Source organism: Trachinotus anak, unplaced genomic scaffold (assembly GCF_046630095.1).
Source record: "Trachinotus anak isolate AG129_WGS33_773 ecotype Australia unplaced genomic scaffold, CSIRO_AGI_Tana_v1 ptg000005l, whole genome shotgun sequence".
Classification (NCBI taxonomy): domain Eukaryota; kingdom Metazoa; phylum Chordata; class Actinopteri; order Carangiformes; family Carangidae; genus Trachinotus; species Trachinotus anak.
Genome location: NW_027273856.1, coordinates 25,216,183 through 25,233,125, shown reverse-complemented (window position 1 = coordinate 25,233,125; position 16,943 = coordinate 25,216,183). Strand labels below are relative to the sequence as shown.

The following is a 16,943-nucleotide window of genomic DNA, read 5'->3' as shown; positions in this document are numbered from 1 at the left end:
CAATGCTTCATTTTAAAGAATGTTTATTTCCACAAAGGGATGGTCAGATAATTGAAAACAAAGAATGTTTACCAGGAATTACAAAGGTATACTACACAGGACACTGCCAATTAAAATAACAAAACATTTATTTAAAAAATGCCAAAGAACCCCTCTAATATGCCTTTTTCAGTAAAAACATTTTTAGTACGCCTGTGTTCATCTTTGTACAGATATTACATGAGTTCATATTTTGAGCTCATGACGGGATACAAAAATACACAGCTACAATGAGACTGGATACCAGTCCTGTGGCTTCAACTCAAAAATGTTCACAAAATCCATGGGACAATCAAACCCTTTCTGTTTCTTTACTGAACCAGTTCAGATCACTTCCCAGAACCCCATCCCCGTCCCTAAAGACGCCCCAAGCAGTTTCTAGTCCCACAGTTTGATTTGTCCATCCCATCCGCAGGTGATGACCTTGGAGGTTTCGTGTGGATGCCACAGGGCACTGATGCAGACCTTGTCATGAGCCTTGATCCGGTGGTAAAGCTTGGTGGTCTTCCAATCCCAAATGTTCAGTTTTCCGTCAGCATCTCCTGACACCACATAGCTGGTAGAAATAAAGAGGGAGAGAGAGGGAGAGGGGGGTGGGGTGAGGATGGAAAGATTAGCACTTTGCTAAAAATTACTTGTGTCTTCACTTCACCTGCCAAAAGGTGGGAGTCTTTGAATTTTTGGTATTTAGTCTAGCCAGGAGTTGCTGTGTTGCCATGGATACTGAAAGGAAGTGAGGGCACCTGTTCACAGACGTGGGTGGTGGTGGGTGAGAAGAGGGGAGTAAACAGGTCTTAATGGGTGTTTCTGCTAAAATTAGGGTGCTGGACTGCCCTAGTTAGCTCTCCTTATGGAGCTTACACAGTAGATGTTATGAAGAGGCTGTTTTCTAGGAGAGATATTTGCATAATGTGGTCTTTAGAGCCTGTTATACAACTTTTGCCATTTTTTTTCATTTACTAGAATAAAATAATTCTTACATTTTGCTCCCATTTGACCGTTTCTTCCTTTTTTTCCTCGTTTCATTACTTTTTTCTCTTTTGCCTCTCTCTGCCCATTAAAACAGCTATAACTCATCAAAGAAAGGAATTTACTCCTCTCTGACCTGTTTTTATTTTTCTGGCATGTTTTCATTCTGCAGTGCCAAACAATACAGCATTTACTAATCAACATTTATAAACCATTAATGACCTGTGAGAACCTCAGAGTCTGGCTTCTGTCACAGTAATATTACCCTTAGAGAAACAAAGTAAAGGGTTACCTCATGTCTGGGGAGAAGTCCACTTGGCAGGCATAGCCAGCCACCATGTGGCCCTTGAAGACCTTCTTCTTGTTCAGTCTGAAGCGGTTTTGGGCTCCAAAGATAAGAATCTGGTTGTCCATGGACTGGCAAGCAAGCCATTTACCTGTGGTGAGAAACAGACAAACAGCATTACAGCAGACGGCTACACTATACTGATGTTGTGCCATAGTACAAAATGCTTACAAATAAGTAAGGAAAAAAAATTCTGTTAAAGTATCATGTATCAGAAGTGTTCGCCACATCTAAGCTTTAAAAGGTTGTCACAGCAAGTTTTAAACTTGCTGGTTTGTCTCATTAGCATGATTCTGTACAGCCAAATGTTTAACAAGCAGCCACTAGTATCTTTGATGTGGTTTCATGATGCCGCCTGCCTGTGCTACTCTGCTCATACCCTGGCAGTGTAACAACTCTGATCTAGTGGGACATCAAGTAGAGTGAAATATTTTAACGACAGGTACATTGTAATTGGTGGAAATACGCTTGGCAATTTAGTGAAAAATGAAAAGAGGGTTTTCATCAGTCACTGCTCAGTTCAGATCTACTTTACAGAGCGTTGCAGCTCCTGACAACGCTGCGGTCTTCAAGTCACTACACAGTGATAAGAGGCAGCACTTCAGTGTCAAAGCATTACATGACTCAGTACACTTCTTGAAAGGAAACATGATGGAAATTATTAATGTGATACGAGAAAAAGCTCTAGAGTGAGTATGTGTGTGTGTGTGCGTTTCCTCTTCTTACATCCTCCATCATAAAGCATAAATGAAAAAGACGCCACTGTCCACAAATATCTGATGCGATAGATGCAGGAAAATGACAATAACTTGACCAATTCCACCAGCGGACTCAGGCTCTGTTGGTTTTGTAAAGATGGTAAGAGGAGAGAGGCTGCGGATGTGGTGCCAGGGGTGGGAAGAGGAGGGGTGGGTGTCATTTAGGCATTAGAGAACACTGAATGGTTTCCCACTGAGAACACATTCATTATTCACACGCTGAGGAGAAACAAATGATGTTGGGACAAATAAGAGCGCTGCCCAGAGGAAGGAAGAGAGCAGGGAGAGTACATGAAAGGGAGAATCAAAGTAGGGAGTGAGAGAAGGAACAGATGAGAACAGAAGAGTTGAGTTTGATGGTAGCTGAAGCTGATGGGGTACAATGGGGAATTCCTGATTCAAACAGAAGCGTTACATCTGAAGAGGAGGACTGTCTGTTAATTCAGTTATCAGCTGAGGTATGTGCTGCTCACAAAACCTGGCTGCTGTGTCAGAAACTGGTGTTTTCACGTGTCCCATTCATATCTGCGTAAGATGTGCACTGCTGTCATCTCCCACTGAGTCAGGAATATCCTGGTCACACTTTTCTTTGTCCCTGGTGCGTTTTACAGGTTGTTATGTGCTGGACTATTTCTTGTCTGGTTGAGGTCTCCATCTGGCCACCCCAGGATGATGGCAGGAGTCAAAGGAGCTTTTTAGCCTTTGCACAGAGCCGGGCTAGCTTCCACTCTTTATACTAAGAGTCCTGGCTGTATTTAGACCAGTGGTACGACCGTGTTTTTTTTTTTTTTTTTATCATCTCATCTAACTCTTGGCAAGATAGCAAGTAAATGTGAATATTTAATATATTGCCCGACAATTGTTAATATCTGTGAAGGCCACAGTGCCTCTCTTCTTTTCAAGCATGAAAATTAATTAATGCTGACTCCCGGAAATACAACTAACATCAACCCTTCTTAATGCGCCGTGCAACAGAGAAATATCACTGAAATGAAGGAAAACCAACTGTTTATCGTTTACCCACTGCAGTTCCTCTCACCCCTCACTGATGCACACTGACATGTTATTACCTGAAAGTCCTGGCACCACCTCGTTCAGACATGTTACAGTGTATTAGCAGTGCCCTCTCTATCCATCTGTCTATGTAGCTGAACTGAGCTCATCTTTGTTTTTTGCTGAGCAATGGCCAACATTTTCAGTCTGGCAATATAGGTTTATGCTCCCCAGAGTCCTCTGTAGTGTGCGCTTGACTGTGTGCTTGTGACTATTCTGCCACGATTTGACTACTCACCATTGGGAGAGAGTGTCACAGCTGGCATAGAGTGCATACTGGGCTCAGCGATGTACTTGAAGTCCACAGGGATATCCCTGAAAAAAAGAAAAGACGCATAGCATTGTGAGGACATTTGAAGATGGGTTGAACACTGGATGAGAACACAACCTGAAGAAAAAGGAACATTCTCAACCCTGTAGTTTCTTTACCACTGCAGCTGCTTCAACCATCTCAAAAATGCTTATTACTAAAGACAAATCAGCTATGACGAAAAGCCAGACCCTATCACCATTACAGCTACAGTATGTAAATAATTTCATGCAATCTGAAAGAAGCTTTTGATGCTGCTCTACTGACTCTACCGGCAACCAATTACTTATTACTCCTCTCTGTCCCTCTGCCTTGGGAGAGCGAGGAAACTTGGCTATTTGATCTTAAGTGGTCTGCAGAAGATCATTCAAATTTACAGTGTGTGTGTGCGTCTGCCAGGGGAACAGCATGCCAATTACCATTTTTTTCTACAGAACTCTGGAACTTGTCCGAACTAAGTGCATGAGTGTGACTGTGTCTTTCTGCCTTACTCTGTGTGTAATGAGTGCTAATGAGCAATAGCACTGAACTCTTCCTGCTATCTGCTTGAACCAAGGCCATGTCTCTCTTTCTGTGATGAGTAACAGCAGGAGCAAAGTGACTGCACTGTGTGCACGTGCACACGTGCACACACACACACACACACACACACACACACACACACACACACACAAAAGACCAAAAATGTTCTTCGAAAAACTAAGACGGGAGTAAAATGAGAAATTAGATTCCTTGTACACATACACACACTTGAATTCACGTGTACACACAGCCAGACATTAAAGGGGCCCCAGGGTCTGTCAGAGCCAATGTCTGCAGACAAGTCAAGCTAAACTCTGAAGAGATAACAAGGCCATCAGATCTCTTCTTCTGAACTCCAGATATAACCAGTGTGGATGTTTTGTTGTCTGGAGAGCAATGGGAGTGGAAGAGAAGAAAACATATGATAAACAATCTATACACAAGAGATATTCATGGATATTAGATGATTTACTGTTGTCTGCTGTCTTTCATGTCAATTAAAGTTGGTGACAATGATGTAAACAACTGCATTTTTGTCTATTTCACATATGAACTTTAGTTTGTCAGGCACAATATCTGAAGTGAGGTTTATGTTCATTTTGTAATCAGACTGAGCTTTTTTCTCCGAGGGAGGAATGAAACAGACCATCTTTGGCTGTGATGTGATGGGAAAACGTATTTCAAGTACAATTGACAGCTCGGTGTATTAACTTTTTTTCTTTCAAATGTTTAACACAATGGTGCTTTGGTACAGCTATTACTGTTGGGTAAATATTTAAATAATGTCTGATTCAGTTTAGGTTTTTCTTTGAAGGACCCTTAATAAAAGTCAGTCTGGAACGCTGTTTAAAATTAGCCTTCTTACGAGAGTATAAACTAAAACCATGTTGAATATAAATGAAGAAAATCAGGTTCTTGGATGGCATAGCAGTTCACTTTCCATACTGTGTAACAATGCCCTTCACTCTGTGCCCAGCACTTTTTCCATCTTTCTATATTCATCATCATCCAGAATGACCCTCCAAGCCCACCGTTTCATCGCTCTCTGAATGATCCCTTTATGATCAAGAGCTAATTTCCCTTGCTGGCACGGAGTTGCACATTTCGTATCGATTGTAATCCTCCTACAACGCAAACAGCGACTATGCCCTCGCTGATGACAAACCTCTGCTGCAGATAAAGAAGTCTCCCCAGAAATATCATGAATATGTGTCAGGAAGAGGATAGAATTTGATTTCGTCTGTGGGCGTTTGCACTGCGATGTGAATGATTTGCAGTCTTTTCTAACCATCCGCAGTTCCCCCTCACCTGCCCCTCTCTGCCAGCCTCTGCTTCTATTCTGGAGATATGAGACTGTTCTGGTAAATTCAGCCTAATGCTGCTATGTAACAGCTCTCACAAGGGGTGTTAGCTTGAAGAGGAAGGAAGGAGGCAAGAGCCAAGAGCCAGGTGGTGTCTGTGGGAGAAAAAGGGACCGTAAAGCCTCTCTTTAGCCCAACATACCACTCGCCTGCTGGCTCCCACGCTGCACTAATAAAGCCCACAGGAGCCCCCCTCCCAAACAGGCGTAGAAAGTAGACTCTTGGGATATCTTTCTTTTGCTCCACGTTATTATACTGACATTTTATTATGTCTTTCAACTCTGACTTAGTAGTTAATCGCCATTTCTCATGCTCTGGAGGAAAGGAAAAGAGCTGGGAAGTTCTGACAAGGGAGAAAAAAAAAAAATACACAAAAGGTCACCCTTGAATAAAAAGCACCCTGTCTAGGAATCCCTAGGAATCTTCCTTTATCAGCTGGTCTTTAAATATTTATCATCTCTGAGCAACAAATACCAGAATATGTTTATCACCACAGCACCACTGGCTAAGTTGTTCTTATTGGTCTCTCTTGATTGGCCACTGAGAGCACAGACTGCAGTCAGATCCAATGACTATGATCCAATGATTATTTCTAAAAATAAATAAGCTTATGAAAAACACATGATTTTCTTGAATTCAAAACACATTTATGTCTTGTTTCTTGTTTTGTAATTTCAATGTCCAAAAAGAAAGACAGTAATGGAAGTTTGGCAAAGAAAAAATAATTTAAAACTTTATCTGACCTGCCAGTCATCCAAGCAAATTTATGGTTCCAATAATAATTTTTGTGGAACCATTTCAAAAGCTTATTTATTAAAATATACAACGGGCAACAGAGACCAGGATTAGAGGAGGTTATTGCTGGAGCATTGTCAGAGTACAATCTTAACTGCAGGGTAAAAAAAAACAAAACAAAAAAAAAAACACACACTCCCAGAGTAACAGATGCATGTAAAGCAGGCAAACTGTGGCAGAGGCTATGACTCAGCACATTAGCAACACAGCTGGGTGAACTGTCCAAGACAGGGTCGTCTGGAGGTCTGTTGTTGTTTAGTCTTCATTATTAACAACTAATGAAAGGAATAGCGCAAGACTGTGACGTCTTCAGGAAACAGTCCAGGACAGAATCTGGTTTGTGTATTGTCAGTGTTTGTCCTCAGTTTTTTTTTTTTTTTTTACACAGAAAAGACACAACATGAAGACACTTGATGTCAGCAAGATGCGCCTCAATGAGGCTATTAAACAGTAAACAGTCTCTGCCAACAGCCTGGCAAACACATAGAAAACTAAATGCCCTGCTTTAATAACGCTGACTGTCTTTTGAATGTGTCTCAGTATTTTTCATCCTTTATTTATCAAGTGTTGGATGATTGAACATCATCATGTTCTTCATTTCTTTGAGCTTCTGTCCAATGTAACTGCAGTCTTTCATTATTAGCCACTCAGTATTGGGGAGTGGGATTATATGCCTTGCTCGGAGGCACAGCAACAAACACTATGAAGCAGCACAGCCAAATTCCAAATAGTAAGTATTTCAAACTGCTTTAAGTAGTCTATACTCACCACTCCCAAACTCGAAGACTCTTGTCGTCTGATGTGCTGACAAACCGACGATTCTCATCGACAAAGGTGATGGTGTTGACGGCTCCCAGGTGACGGTCGTACTCCTGAACCACCTCACCTGTCCTGATGTCCCACTGTGAGAGCAGCAGCAAGAGAAAAATAGAAACAGGGAGACAGAGAGTAGGTAAACAACTAGTTTCAGGTAGTTGCACAGTCTCACTTTTGTGGAGTGCTGATTACCAAAATAAATGCAACTCATCTTACTGTTGTGAAAAAATGAAATGAGAAACTCATGATGGGGCTGTAGGAGACACTTTCTGTTGAAGTGAAATGACTTAACTGCAGCAGTGTGGTGACAGCGATTCGCTATAAAAAGCAGGACTCTTGAACGTTTTTTTTTTTTTTGGAACAGTTTACACACATTAAAATGTTAAGGAAATACAACCACGTAAAACCGGTCCCCAGGCTTTCTTGAATGGGACTCATTTCCGTCCAAACACATTTTACATCTAATTCTATTTATGCTTTTTTTTTTTTTTTTTTTTTTAAATCTTACCCCTCGGCTGTAAGAGCCATCTGTTCTCTAAACCCAGAAGAGAGCTCCATGATTTCATACTATCCTTGATTATTGTGCCAGGTATTACATACAGACATGCCTTCAATTTAAGATGAACTGAGAGTAAAATGAAATAAAACTAAGTTGTTACATCTTTGGTAATCCCATTATAGAAAATAAAATCATATTCCCAATTCAGTTAAACGCTAGTTGTTTTCTTAGCTCTTTACTGCCACATAAATCCAAACTGTCATCTGCTCATCTGTTCAGGGTAGGGCTGGGTGAAATGGCCTATGAGTAATATCGCAATATTTTTCAGGCTGTATCACAATACATGATATATATTGTGATATTTTAAAATCTCCTCTGAAGCACTTGATGAATGCACGATCTAACCCTTTGATGGATAAAGAGATGCGCCTCTTACGTCTCACTGCTGCGCTGTGTGATCTAGAGATTTGGCATCTGGCCTACTTTTCACTTGTGACCAGTGGTTCCCAGCAAAGGGAAGCCACATGTACTAGATGGTCATAGCAGAAATCCAATGTTGGTTATAATTATATTATGTCAATAATTTAATAGGTGACGGGCAGTACTCTACTGGTGCGCTCTCTCTCTCTCTCTTTGTGTGTGTACATACAGTACATACAGCCACCGCACACACAAGACAGGCAGTGTGTTCTGAACCAATTTGTACGCCTGCATCCTCAGTTACCCTTTCTAAACACACAGCCTATAAAGCTGCATTGGTGCTTCACTTTTTCTGTCTCTCCAGTTCCCTCCGTTCCAGATACAAAAAAAACACACACAGCTCACCTACGTCACACACGCAGCCAGGAGAGTTTTCTGGATGGTAGAGGGAGTGTGTCTGTTAGAGTGCGTGCCAAAGGGGGAAAATGAGAGGAGCGAAAGGCCAAAGCGAATTTCATGCTGCTGTCTTAAAACAATTACGTGACAATTTATACTGAATGTTTGCGATATAGTCATTTACTACATCCCACGCGCAACAAGCCGTCATACATCAAGTATATTTGATACATCACCCACCCCTAGTTCAGGATTATTTGTTCTGAAAATGGTCTACTTGGATTTCCAACTTTTATCGCAGTTGTTCTTTTCCTGTTGCCTTGTTTCCACCCTAATGCTGCCTGTGATGAATGACTTGCTCTCGTCCTGTCAGCCAGTGCACCTCTTGACAAGCACACACACAACTACACACACTAGTGCCTGGAAGTTGAGACTGGAGTATATTTCATGCTGCTCTGGGCAAAGGGGACATACAGAGAAATTCATATGTGCATCTGCTTGGTCAACAGGGAAATACATGAGGTGATGGTGGGAGCTGAATTCAATTGCTCGCAACACAGAAAATGCCAAGTTTACCTGAACAATCTTCTTATCTGACATGCCAGCCACAAAAAGGTTCTGTTTGTCCTCATCTGGGTTGAACTTGACACAGTACGGGACCTTCCTGTTGGTGAAGCGGGAGATACACTGGCCTATGGAGGGGGGAAAATTGAAAGTCAGAGCTCCAGAATAATCCACAGTGGCTGTGGCTAGGACAGTCTGCAACTTCCAGTGCTGTATGCTTTGTCCCTGGAGGCGGCAGCGGCTCAGCCATAACACAGAAAATTCAGTGTTTCCCTTTGTTCACTCAGCAGAGGTGAATCACCATGGGACTGATGCTACCACCACGGCTAGAGTGCAGGGAACAGGAAATTAAAATGATTGCAACATCAAGAGGCCCTTCAGTTTAGAATTAAAGACTTTCATTCACATAATTTCTATTACACCAAGTGCTTTAAGAACAACTGGGACATACGTGGAATAAAATACTAAAATTATCCCCTTCGCATGACTGATCTGTACAGCTACAGGGAAAAACAACAACTGTTGAAATGCTTACTTAACAAATCCACAACAACTGATAGAAAAAGTAAAGAACCTTTTTCATTTAATAAACTGTAACTATGGAGGGAATTAACTCTAACAGAAGTATTTGGATGATCTGGCTACAAAGGGGATCCTGTTATCAACAAGTGGGGGATTTAACTCTTTTCTGCCCTCTGCTGGATTGGCACTTTAGAGCAGAGAGGGGTGGATGCAAAGATGGATGAGCAGAGGGGAAAGATAACAACCGGGAGACATGTGGCACCAGTGAAAACAAGCACCCATACAGTTCACATAGACACACTGAAAGAGAAGATCACTTGTAATTTGGTTTCATTTGAAAGTGACAAGTAGGCCTGTGACTAACGATAGTTTTTATTAATTATTAATCTGCAGGGTTTTTTTTTTTGTTAATCAATTAACCGTTTACTCTATAAAATGAAGTGTAATTGTGATTAATGGCCATCATATTTTCCTAAAGCCATCGGTGACGTCTACAATTTGCTTGGTCACTCTGACCAACAGTTCACAATCAAAAAAAATTATTCTGCTCATTATCACCAAAGACAAAGAAAAACAGCAATTTAGCAAATCTGAGAAGCTGGAACTAGGGTATTGTATTTTTGCTTGTAAATTGATTTAAAGTAAAGTGATTAAGCGATCATTAAAACATTTGTTGATTTTTTTTCCGTTGATTGACTAATCAATCAATTGACTGATTAACTAATTGATTAATTGTTTCAGCTCTGGTGGCAATGTTGAAGCATCAATGGGCTGCTGGTGGCTGCTGTGAAAGAAGCATTGATGAGTAACATTTAAAGCAGCTCTGACTTGGAAAGTATGTGAGCAAGTAAACTGTCCATGTAAAGGGCAAATGAGCAAACCAAGGTCTGCACTGCAGCCTTTCAGAATTATCTGATGGCTTCTGAGATCAATGTTATTAAATGTTATTAGATTGCATGTTGAGTCGCTGAGATAGACAATATACATATTGTATAAATGAGACATTGTATAAGTGTTCATCTTCATTAATTCGGTATTTTTGAAGAACCACAACAGGCAGCTCTATGAACAAGTCTGTTGATGTCAGTGGCACAGCATACCTGTCTCAGAGTCCCAGAGTTTAAGGTAGCGGTCATAAGCAGCACTGAGGAACTGGGTCCCACTGTTGTTGAAGCAAATGTCTCGTACTGCTTTGCTGTGGCCTAACACACAGAGAGAAAATGTTCACACATTGTACAAATAAATAAAAATGCGCTAGAAAAAATCACTTCATACATCCCCGAGCCTTGTTGCCAAGTCCCCCACAGCTGCCTTCCTTTGATACCCAGTTCATTTGTGGAATGTGAAATCAAGTTAAGGGAAATAAGGGAGGTCGAGGAAGAAAGATGAAGTGTACTGTGGCACATGAGGGGAATGAAATCTTTAAATGAGCTTGGAGAGAGAAAGACAGAAAAACATTACATGCTCCATATGTGTTTTCAGCTGTTCTCCACCTTATTCTCTTCCTAATCCCAATCTATGCAGCCCTTTGGCTTTTTCTCATACAGCGTAGGTGATGCGAGGTCCCAGTGGGCTCGGTGCGCGCAGATGCCTCTCTTGTTAAAGCTGGCTTTTATCAGGGTTACACTGTTTCCACGGCGATAACAGAGCCCACTGAGGCTAAGTGTCTGCCTGCTCGCTTGCTCTAACCATGCTTGCTGGCAGACCAAATCAGAGCTTGGGGTGTGTGTGTGTGTGTTTGTGTATGCAAGAACACACAACTACACAAACTACTGAAAACAGGACACCCTTGATGAAATATACCCTTTGTCTCAGAGTGCATTCAAACATGAAAAGATATAACTGCAACACTAAACTAAAAGACTAAATGACAACAATTCCTGTCATTGCGTTGGTTTTATTTAAAGATAATAGGCAGTGCAGTAAATTTAGTAGAAGAGAAATATATGGAAAAAAAGGAAAACTTAAGAGTGGTTTAAACAAAAAGGTGTCATTTCTAAAGATCTCAAGGTCATACAAATACAGAAGAAAAGAAAAGAAATAAAAGCCATAAAACATAGCACCTTAGAGAACGACATTAAAAGAAAATAAAGAAAACAGAATTGTTTATGATGCTGTTATAAAAGAAATGAACATACCAGACAACAAATGATCAAACTGAAAGCACAGCAGTGACAGCAAAGTGAAAACCTAGAATGTTTTCTACAACATAGCCCTGCACTTCCAACACTGTTGTGATGAAAAAAGAAATAACATAATCATCTGCATCTCTGCCACTTCTCCGACTCACAACCCCCTCAGCCAGTCACTCTGTCAGTTTATTCACTCCTAAACTGTGCTCTCTCTCTTCCTGTACACCCGCTCCCGCCTGCGCCTTGTGCTTTTCCTTGCCCCTTGTTCCCCCTCGGCCCCTGGGCTGCTGAATTATGGATATACTGTGAGGGAGCTGACAAGCAGAACCACTGCTGCAAACAATCTCTATTCTGACAGTGTACTGTCTCTGGGAAGGGTGTAAGAGTGACCTGCGTGCATTAGCCTAAACACCCCAGAGTCCATCATCTAGCAGAAATACAAAAAATCCCCACACACTTTTTGTAAATGGTCGGCAGACATGTCTTAGCAATGCAGTAATGCTGAGCTCACAGTCTGTCACTGCTGTGTATTTCCCAATAGGCAGGTTGCATTTAGGACCTCCGGCATATTTCATGTCAGCATGTTTGCTGATGATCCATTATTGTATATGAACGATTATACTTGGGTGGTGAATGTCACAATATTATGTTATCATTTTATACAGTTGATTACCAACATTTATCAAAATTTAAGATAGAATTTTGACTGGAGATATTTAATGAGGTTACCTACCAATAAATGTTCGTAAGCACCTCCTCTCACCATAAACTTCCCACAGCTGTGGAGAGGAGACAAAACTACAAGTGAGAAGAGATTTACGGCACCATAACGCCACAGCACCACATTCAATTCAGCCAGCAGAATCATTTTTATCTAAATCAAAACTATGCATCTAGTCTTTACCGCCACACTAAATGCAAGCTAGCCCGCCAAACCAACCTAGTTTACAGAGTCCTTGGTATTAAACACATTTTGTTTCATACTGTGTGGTGTTTTACAATGCAATACAATACATGAGGATGACTCTTGAGGTTGGCTTTGAATCTTCTTAAAAACAGTGCAATATGATAAAGCTTAAAAACTCACAGCTGACATTGTTGCTAGCCATCATAAAACGATTGAACTACATCTTTAAAAAAGAGACAACAAATGTGTGTATATCCATTCATAAGCCTCTGTGAAGTTCTTTATAGCACTTCTTTGGGAGTATTTACCTTGATCTTACAGTCCATGGAGCAGGAGAGCAGCAGATGACCGGAGCTTGGAAATAGTCGGATAGCGCTGACACCCTGGAAAATAAATTGATTGTTGCAATCATTTTAGTCTCTTTATCATGACTATGCTGGCCCCTACTACAGCCTGTGACCCCAACTGCAGTGCAACCTAACTTTTGTTCATTTGCCTACATTAAATTTAGTGCAAATATTTTTGGCTTCCGCTTTTACTAGAAAACACACCCATTTGCAAAAAGTATGCGAGCAAACATTTAATTAATGTTCAAACATTTGTGAAGATGTTCCAAATCTAGCACTGTATAAAATGATAATTCCACAGTTTTAAAAATGTATCCAGATGTGTGTTTGCTTGGTCCATACCAATCATCTCCTGGCTATGGTTTATATGCTCACGAAAATGATTATGTGTATTTTGGGATTTGTGACACTTGTTATTACTTAATTGTGGTGTCATATTTACTCTAGACTAAAGGATTCTAAGGCATTGCAAAAACCTTTAGGACAAAAGCTGCACTACATCTCAATTTTACACAGATAAAATACTGTGTATGTTCATGACATTGTTTAGACATGGAATTGGTTACTGCTATTAAAGCAGTTTTAAAGGGAGAAATCAGTTGAGCCATAATGCAACCAGGAAAGATGAAATGTGTGCGGATCACAATGCCCCTATAATAGTTAGGGAAATTATGATGACTCTCTTTAAGTTACCAAACTTTCTTCAAAATAAGCCACAAAACTTTGGCGACACCATATGAGCCAACTCCATCTATTATCTTGACATCAGCACTTCCACACACACTTCAAACCTCAAACCTCTTTGTATTTCAAATTAGACTCTGAGGGCTGTAACTTCCTGCACAAAGCGGATAGGAGTCAATTTAAAACTTGAGTGATTTCTCTCTCCCTGAAGCGCACTGGCAGATCTGAAGCTTGAATCAAATCTTTCTTGGAATAACCCAGTGTTTGCCTTTTCATTTGAATTATAGGGACAGTGTTTTGAATGTGACAGAATAATCTGGGATATGTCAGGAGCAAGCGGCTGACATACTATGTTATCATTTTATTCAAAAGTACCCAGGTTTTTACTGACTGCCTTAGAAAATATTACAAGGACTGCATAATGAAATTTTCTCTCTATGTATACAGAGATTCCTATGTGACAAGCTCTTATTTTGCATATCAGAATTACTTTTACTCAACGCTACAGTACTAGAACTTATCATCAGCAAAGCCTGTGTAGAGAATACTTACAGCTGCAAGATTTCTTCACTGGTATATAAAGGGACATGCACATACAGTAAGACACACAAATTATCTTTTGTCCCTTCCCACTGACCTTGGTGTGACCAGACCAGACATGAATCTGTTTCTTTGGCAGGTAACACTTGTCCGGAACATCTGCAGAACGCAGGTTGATGCCAACATCCTGTGGGACATGGAGATAGGACCTGCCCTGGTAATCATACATGTCTTTAACTGTGGGAAGAAAAAAACAGAGACAAAATGTCATGTGAAAAAATCCCACAGCATCTGGATACATTTTTTAGGAGTGTGGGCTGCCATTAGCATTTCTTATGGAATTAAATACTTCACTGGCAGTGACCAACCACTCTGTGGCCCTTAACACTATATCATAACTGAGAGCTTGGGATGTGTGGAGAAGAATTTCTTGTGCTCAGAAAAATGACTATTAAATGACAAATCAGCAAACTTATGCTGAGGAAGATCTTGTCACATGACCAAGCTCCTGAGCACCAACTAATGGAGGTGAGATGGTTTCTCACAACTGCTGCGTGCAAGGTCAAGAATGAACTTTCAACCTCTGTTTCCGCCCGACTCAAAATACAAAATCTAATTTCAAATAAATATTTAAATGGTTGATCATTTCACTGAACCATAGCCATTCACATTAATTCACAAATGAAATTAGAGAAGCCACGGTACCATGGAGAATGGTCTTCTCCTCTGCGGGAGCCTCTTCCTCATTCCTTCCTTTCTTCTGTCTCTTGGCCAGGATTTCATCCAGCTCTTTCTGCTCTTCCTGTAAAGTAGAGTTCCCAAAACACTTATCTGCTTGGACAGAGTTGCAAAGACAGACAAAGCCTGATCAAAGTGAATTGAGTTTAATCTCAAATGCTGCATTCCCTGGAGTAAATGGAATTACTTAATCATGCGAAGAAGTGACAATCTCAACAATATTTTGTATCATAAATTCAACAAAACATTACCTCTGATGGTTTAATCATATCTTTCTCATCAACATATTTCGCCCATGGTCCAAGGAAGTTGTCAATCTCTCCAGCATCTCCACCTTTGACCTTTTTCCTTTTCTCTGACTTCTTATGTCCACTCTCAAACACAGTTAACCCTTTAGGAAGAGCCACAACCGATTATAGTTCTTCCCCTCTATCAATACTCAATTGTACGTATAGTTAGATTTATTCAGGCAGACATACACAAACACATTAGAAATAAATTGTTAATTATTACCTTTATTTTTCTCAGCCTCATCTACTGCACCAATGTAGGAACTAGAAGACACATGGTGTGTGTCAACAGAGGGATCTAAAGCATAACCTGTTAGAGTGGAGAGAATTATAAAAAGGTCATTAAAATTCTAAAAGGGTCCATGCATTGACCACATCAATCAAACCCATGACAGAGGTCAGAGAGGGGCTTACCGTAAGTGGAGAATGTCCTCCTTTGCTGTTCAAACATAAAGTCGTTGACATGAGCAGGTTCTGCATAGCCAGACAACATGTTCCTGGGGGCAGCCATCTGCTGGGTTTTAAATGGGTTCACTGGGCCGAACTATGAGAGAGCAATACACAGTGATTAACAATACTAACCTTTTACGGACCCTCACAGGGGACAGCAACTTCTGTTTGATTTATATTTCATAGGCATGACTTCCATAACAACAGACACTCTGGTTTATGTAAGGGTAATAAACAAATAAATAATAGAGCTCTTTATTAAACCCAATGCGAAATTGTCGCAGTACAGCAGCAGAAATAATAAATCATGAAACAAAGCAATAAGGGCCCTAAAGGAGGTGGGTAAGAAACAAAATACAATAACAGTCATAATTAACACCTAATAAACATGATTTAATAACAATAACAGCAACCACTCTAACTCATGTAACAAAATTTACGTTGGAGCTGGTTGATATGGACATAAAATATTTTACCAAATTTTCTAGCAAGTACCACAGTAATACAAATTTGATGACATATGGGGCTGTAACATTATCAATATTCAAGTGATGTTTGGGATTTAGATGTTCATTAGTTAATGTGGATGTGATGGCCCAGGAGCTTAAGTAATTCAGTATTTAGTCTCACTCAGGAATAAGAATCACATTAGCCTCCAAGATCAAAAGACAACATTTAAGCTGTATAAACAAATATGTCGCTTGTACACCAGTATGATTGCAGCATCTCTTATATTTTTTTACTTGATTCAGCACAAAGTTGCAACATTACCTCTGGCGCAAACATGGTTTCAAATGTCGGGTTGAAAGTGACTTCTTTCAGCGAGGGGTCCAGATGTGCACCAGTCTCCACAGCCTCCTAACATTAAAATGTACAAATTAGTAAACGAACACTTACTGTTTCAGAGGCAAAACCACATCGGCTGTTTGGTGCATCAGACGTAACACACAGAACGCAGGCGATATCGATAAAACTATTCTAAATGATCAGCAAATCATTCTTTGACACAGTTTAATAAACCGGCACACAACATCCTTCCGCTGAGCGCTCAATGTGTCCTCATGACTTTTATCTTAACAATTCTTAACGCTACACATGAAATTATTTCCCGCTATTCATTGAAACGGCGCGTCTTATTAGCACATTCAAGCACAGTGCGACTAATACTATTCTACGTTAACTGTCCTTCTATCTGACTACAACTATAACGTCGAGCTAACAGTGGCTAGCCAGGTTAGCTTACCTTAACGGCGACTTCGGGCGCAGAATTGAGAACAGCCAAAGACATCGTGTGTCCAGGCTGCAGAGGTTTGAGATGAGCCGTGGCGTCTGGGTCCACCTCGTCCACTTTCTCGGCACCGGTATTAGATTCCGAATCATTTTCTGAATCAGAATCGCTGCCGTACGAAACGAGGGAAGTTATGGCGGCAGACATGTTGAATGTTGTGAATTCGACGGAAGCAGGAGGGCGGGACTTCCGTTACA

General features: G+C 40.6%; 1 protein-coding gene across 1 annotated transcript; it reads right to left on the bottom strand.

The window, feature by feature from the left end:
- Positions 1–6: 6 nt before the first annotated feature.
- On the bottom strand, positions 7–16,927 carry cdc40 (cell division cycle 40 homolog (S. cerevisiae)). Its single transcript, XM_071479298.1, has 15 exons — positions 16,702–16,927; positions 16,230–16,316; positions 15,423–15,552; positions 15,232–15,318; positions 14,970–15,109; positions 14,686–14,782; positions 14,078–14,217; positions 12,718–12,792; positions 12,236–12,281; positions 10,471–10,572; positions 8,861–8,976; positions 6,922–7,055; positions 3,404–3,480; positions 1,301–1,445; positions 7–595 (listed from the first exon to the last, which is right to left on the bottom strand). The coding sequence occupies exons 1-15, from the start codon at positions 16,891–16,893 to the stop codon at positions 418–420; spliced, it is 1,746 nt and encodes a 581-aa protein (XP_071335399.1). The 5' UTR covers positions 16,894–16,927; the 3' UTR covers positions 7–417.
- Positions 16,928–16,943: the final 16 nt, after the last annotated feature.

What these genes read in the sequence shown, in the direction of transcription:
- cdc40 (XM_071479298.1), bottom strand. Translation starts at nt 16,893, where the DNA reads ATGTCTGCCGCCATAACTTCCCTCGTTTCGTACGGCAGCGATTCTGAT. An exon ending in TGAGGCTGAGAAAAATAAAG is followed by an intron (nt 15,110 to 15,231) that starts GTAATAATTAAC and finishes CTCTTCCTAAAG; the next exon opens with GGTTAACTGTGTTTGAGAGT. An exon ending in ATATGATTAAACCATCAGAG is followed by an intron (nt 14,783 to 14,969) that starts GTAATGTTTTGT and finishes TCTACTTTACAG; the next exon opens with GAAGAGCAGAAAGAGCTGGA.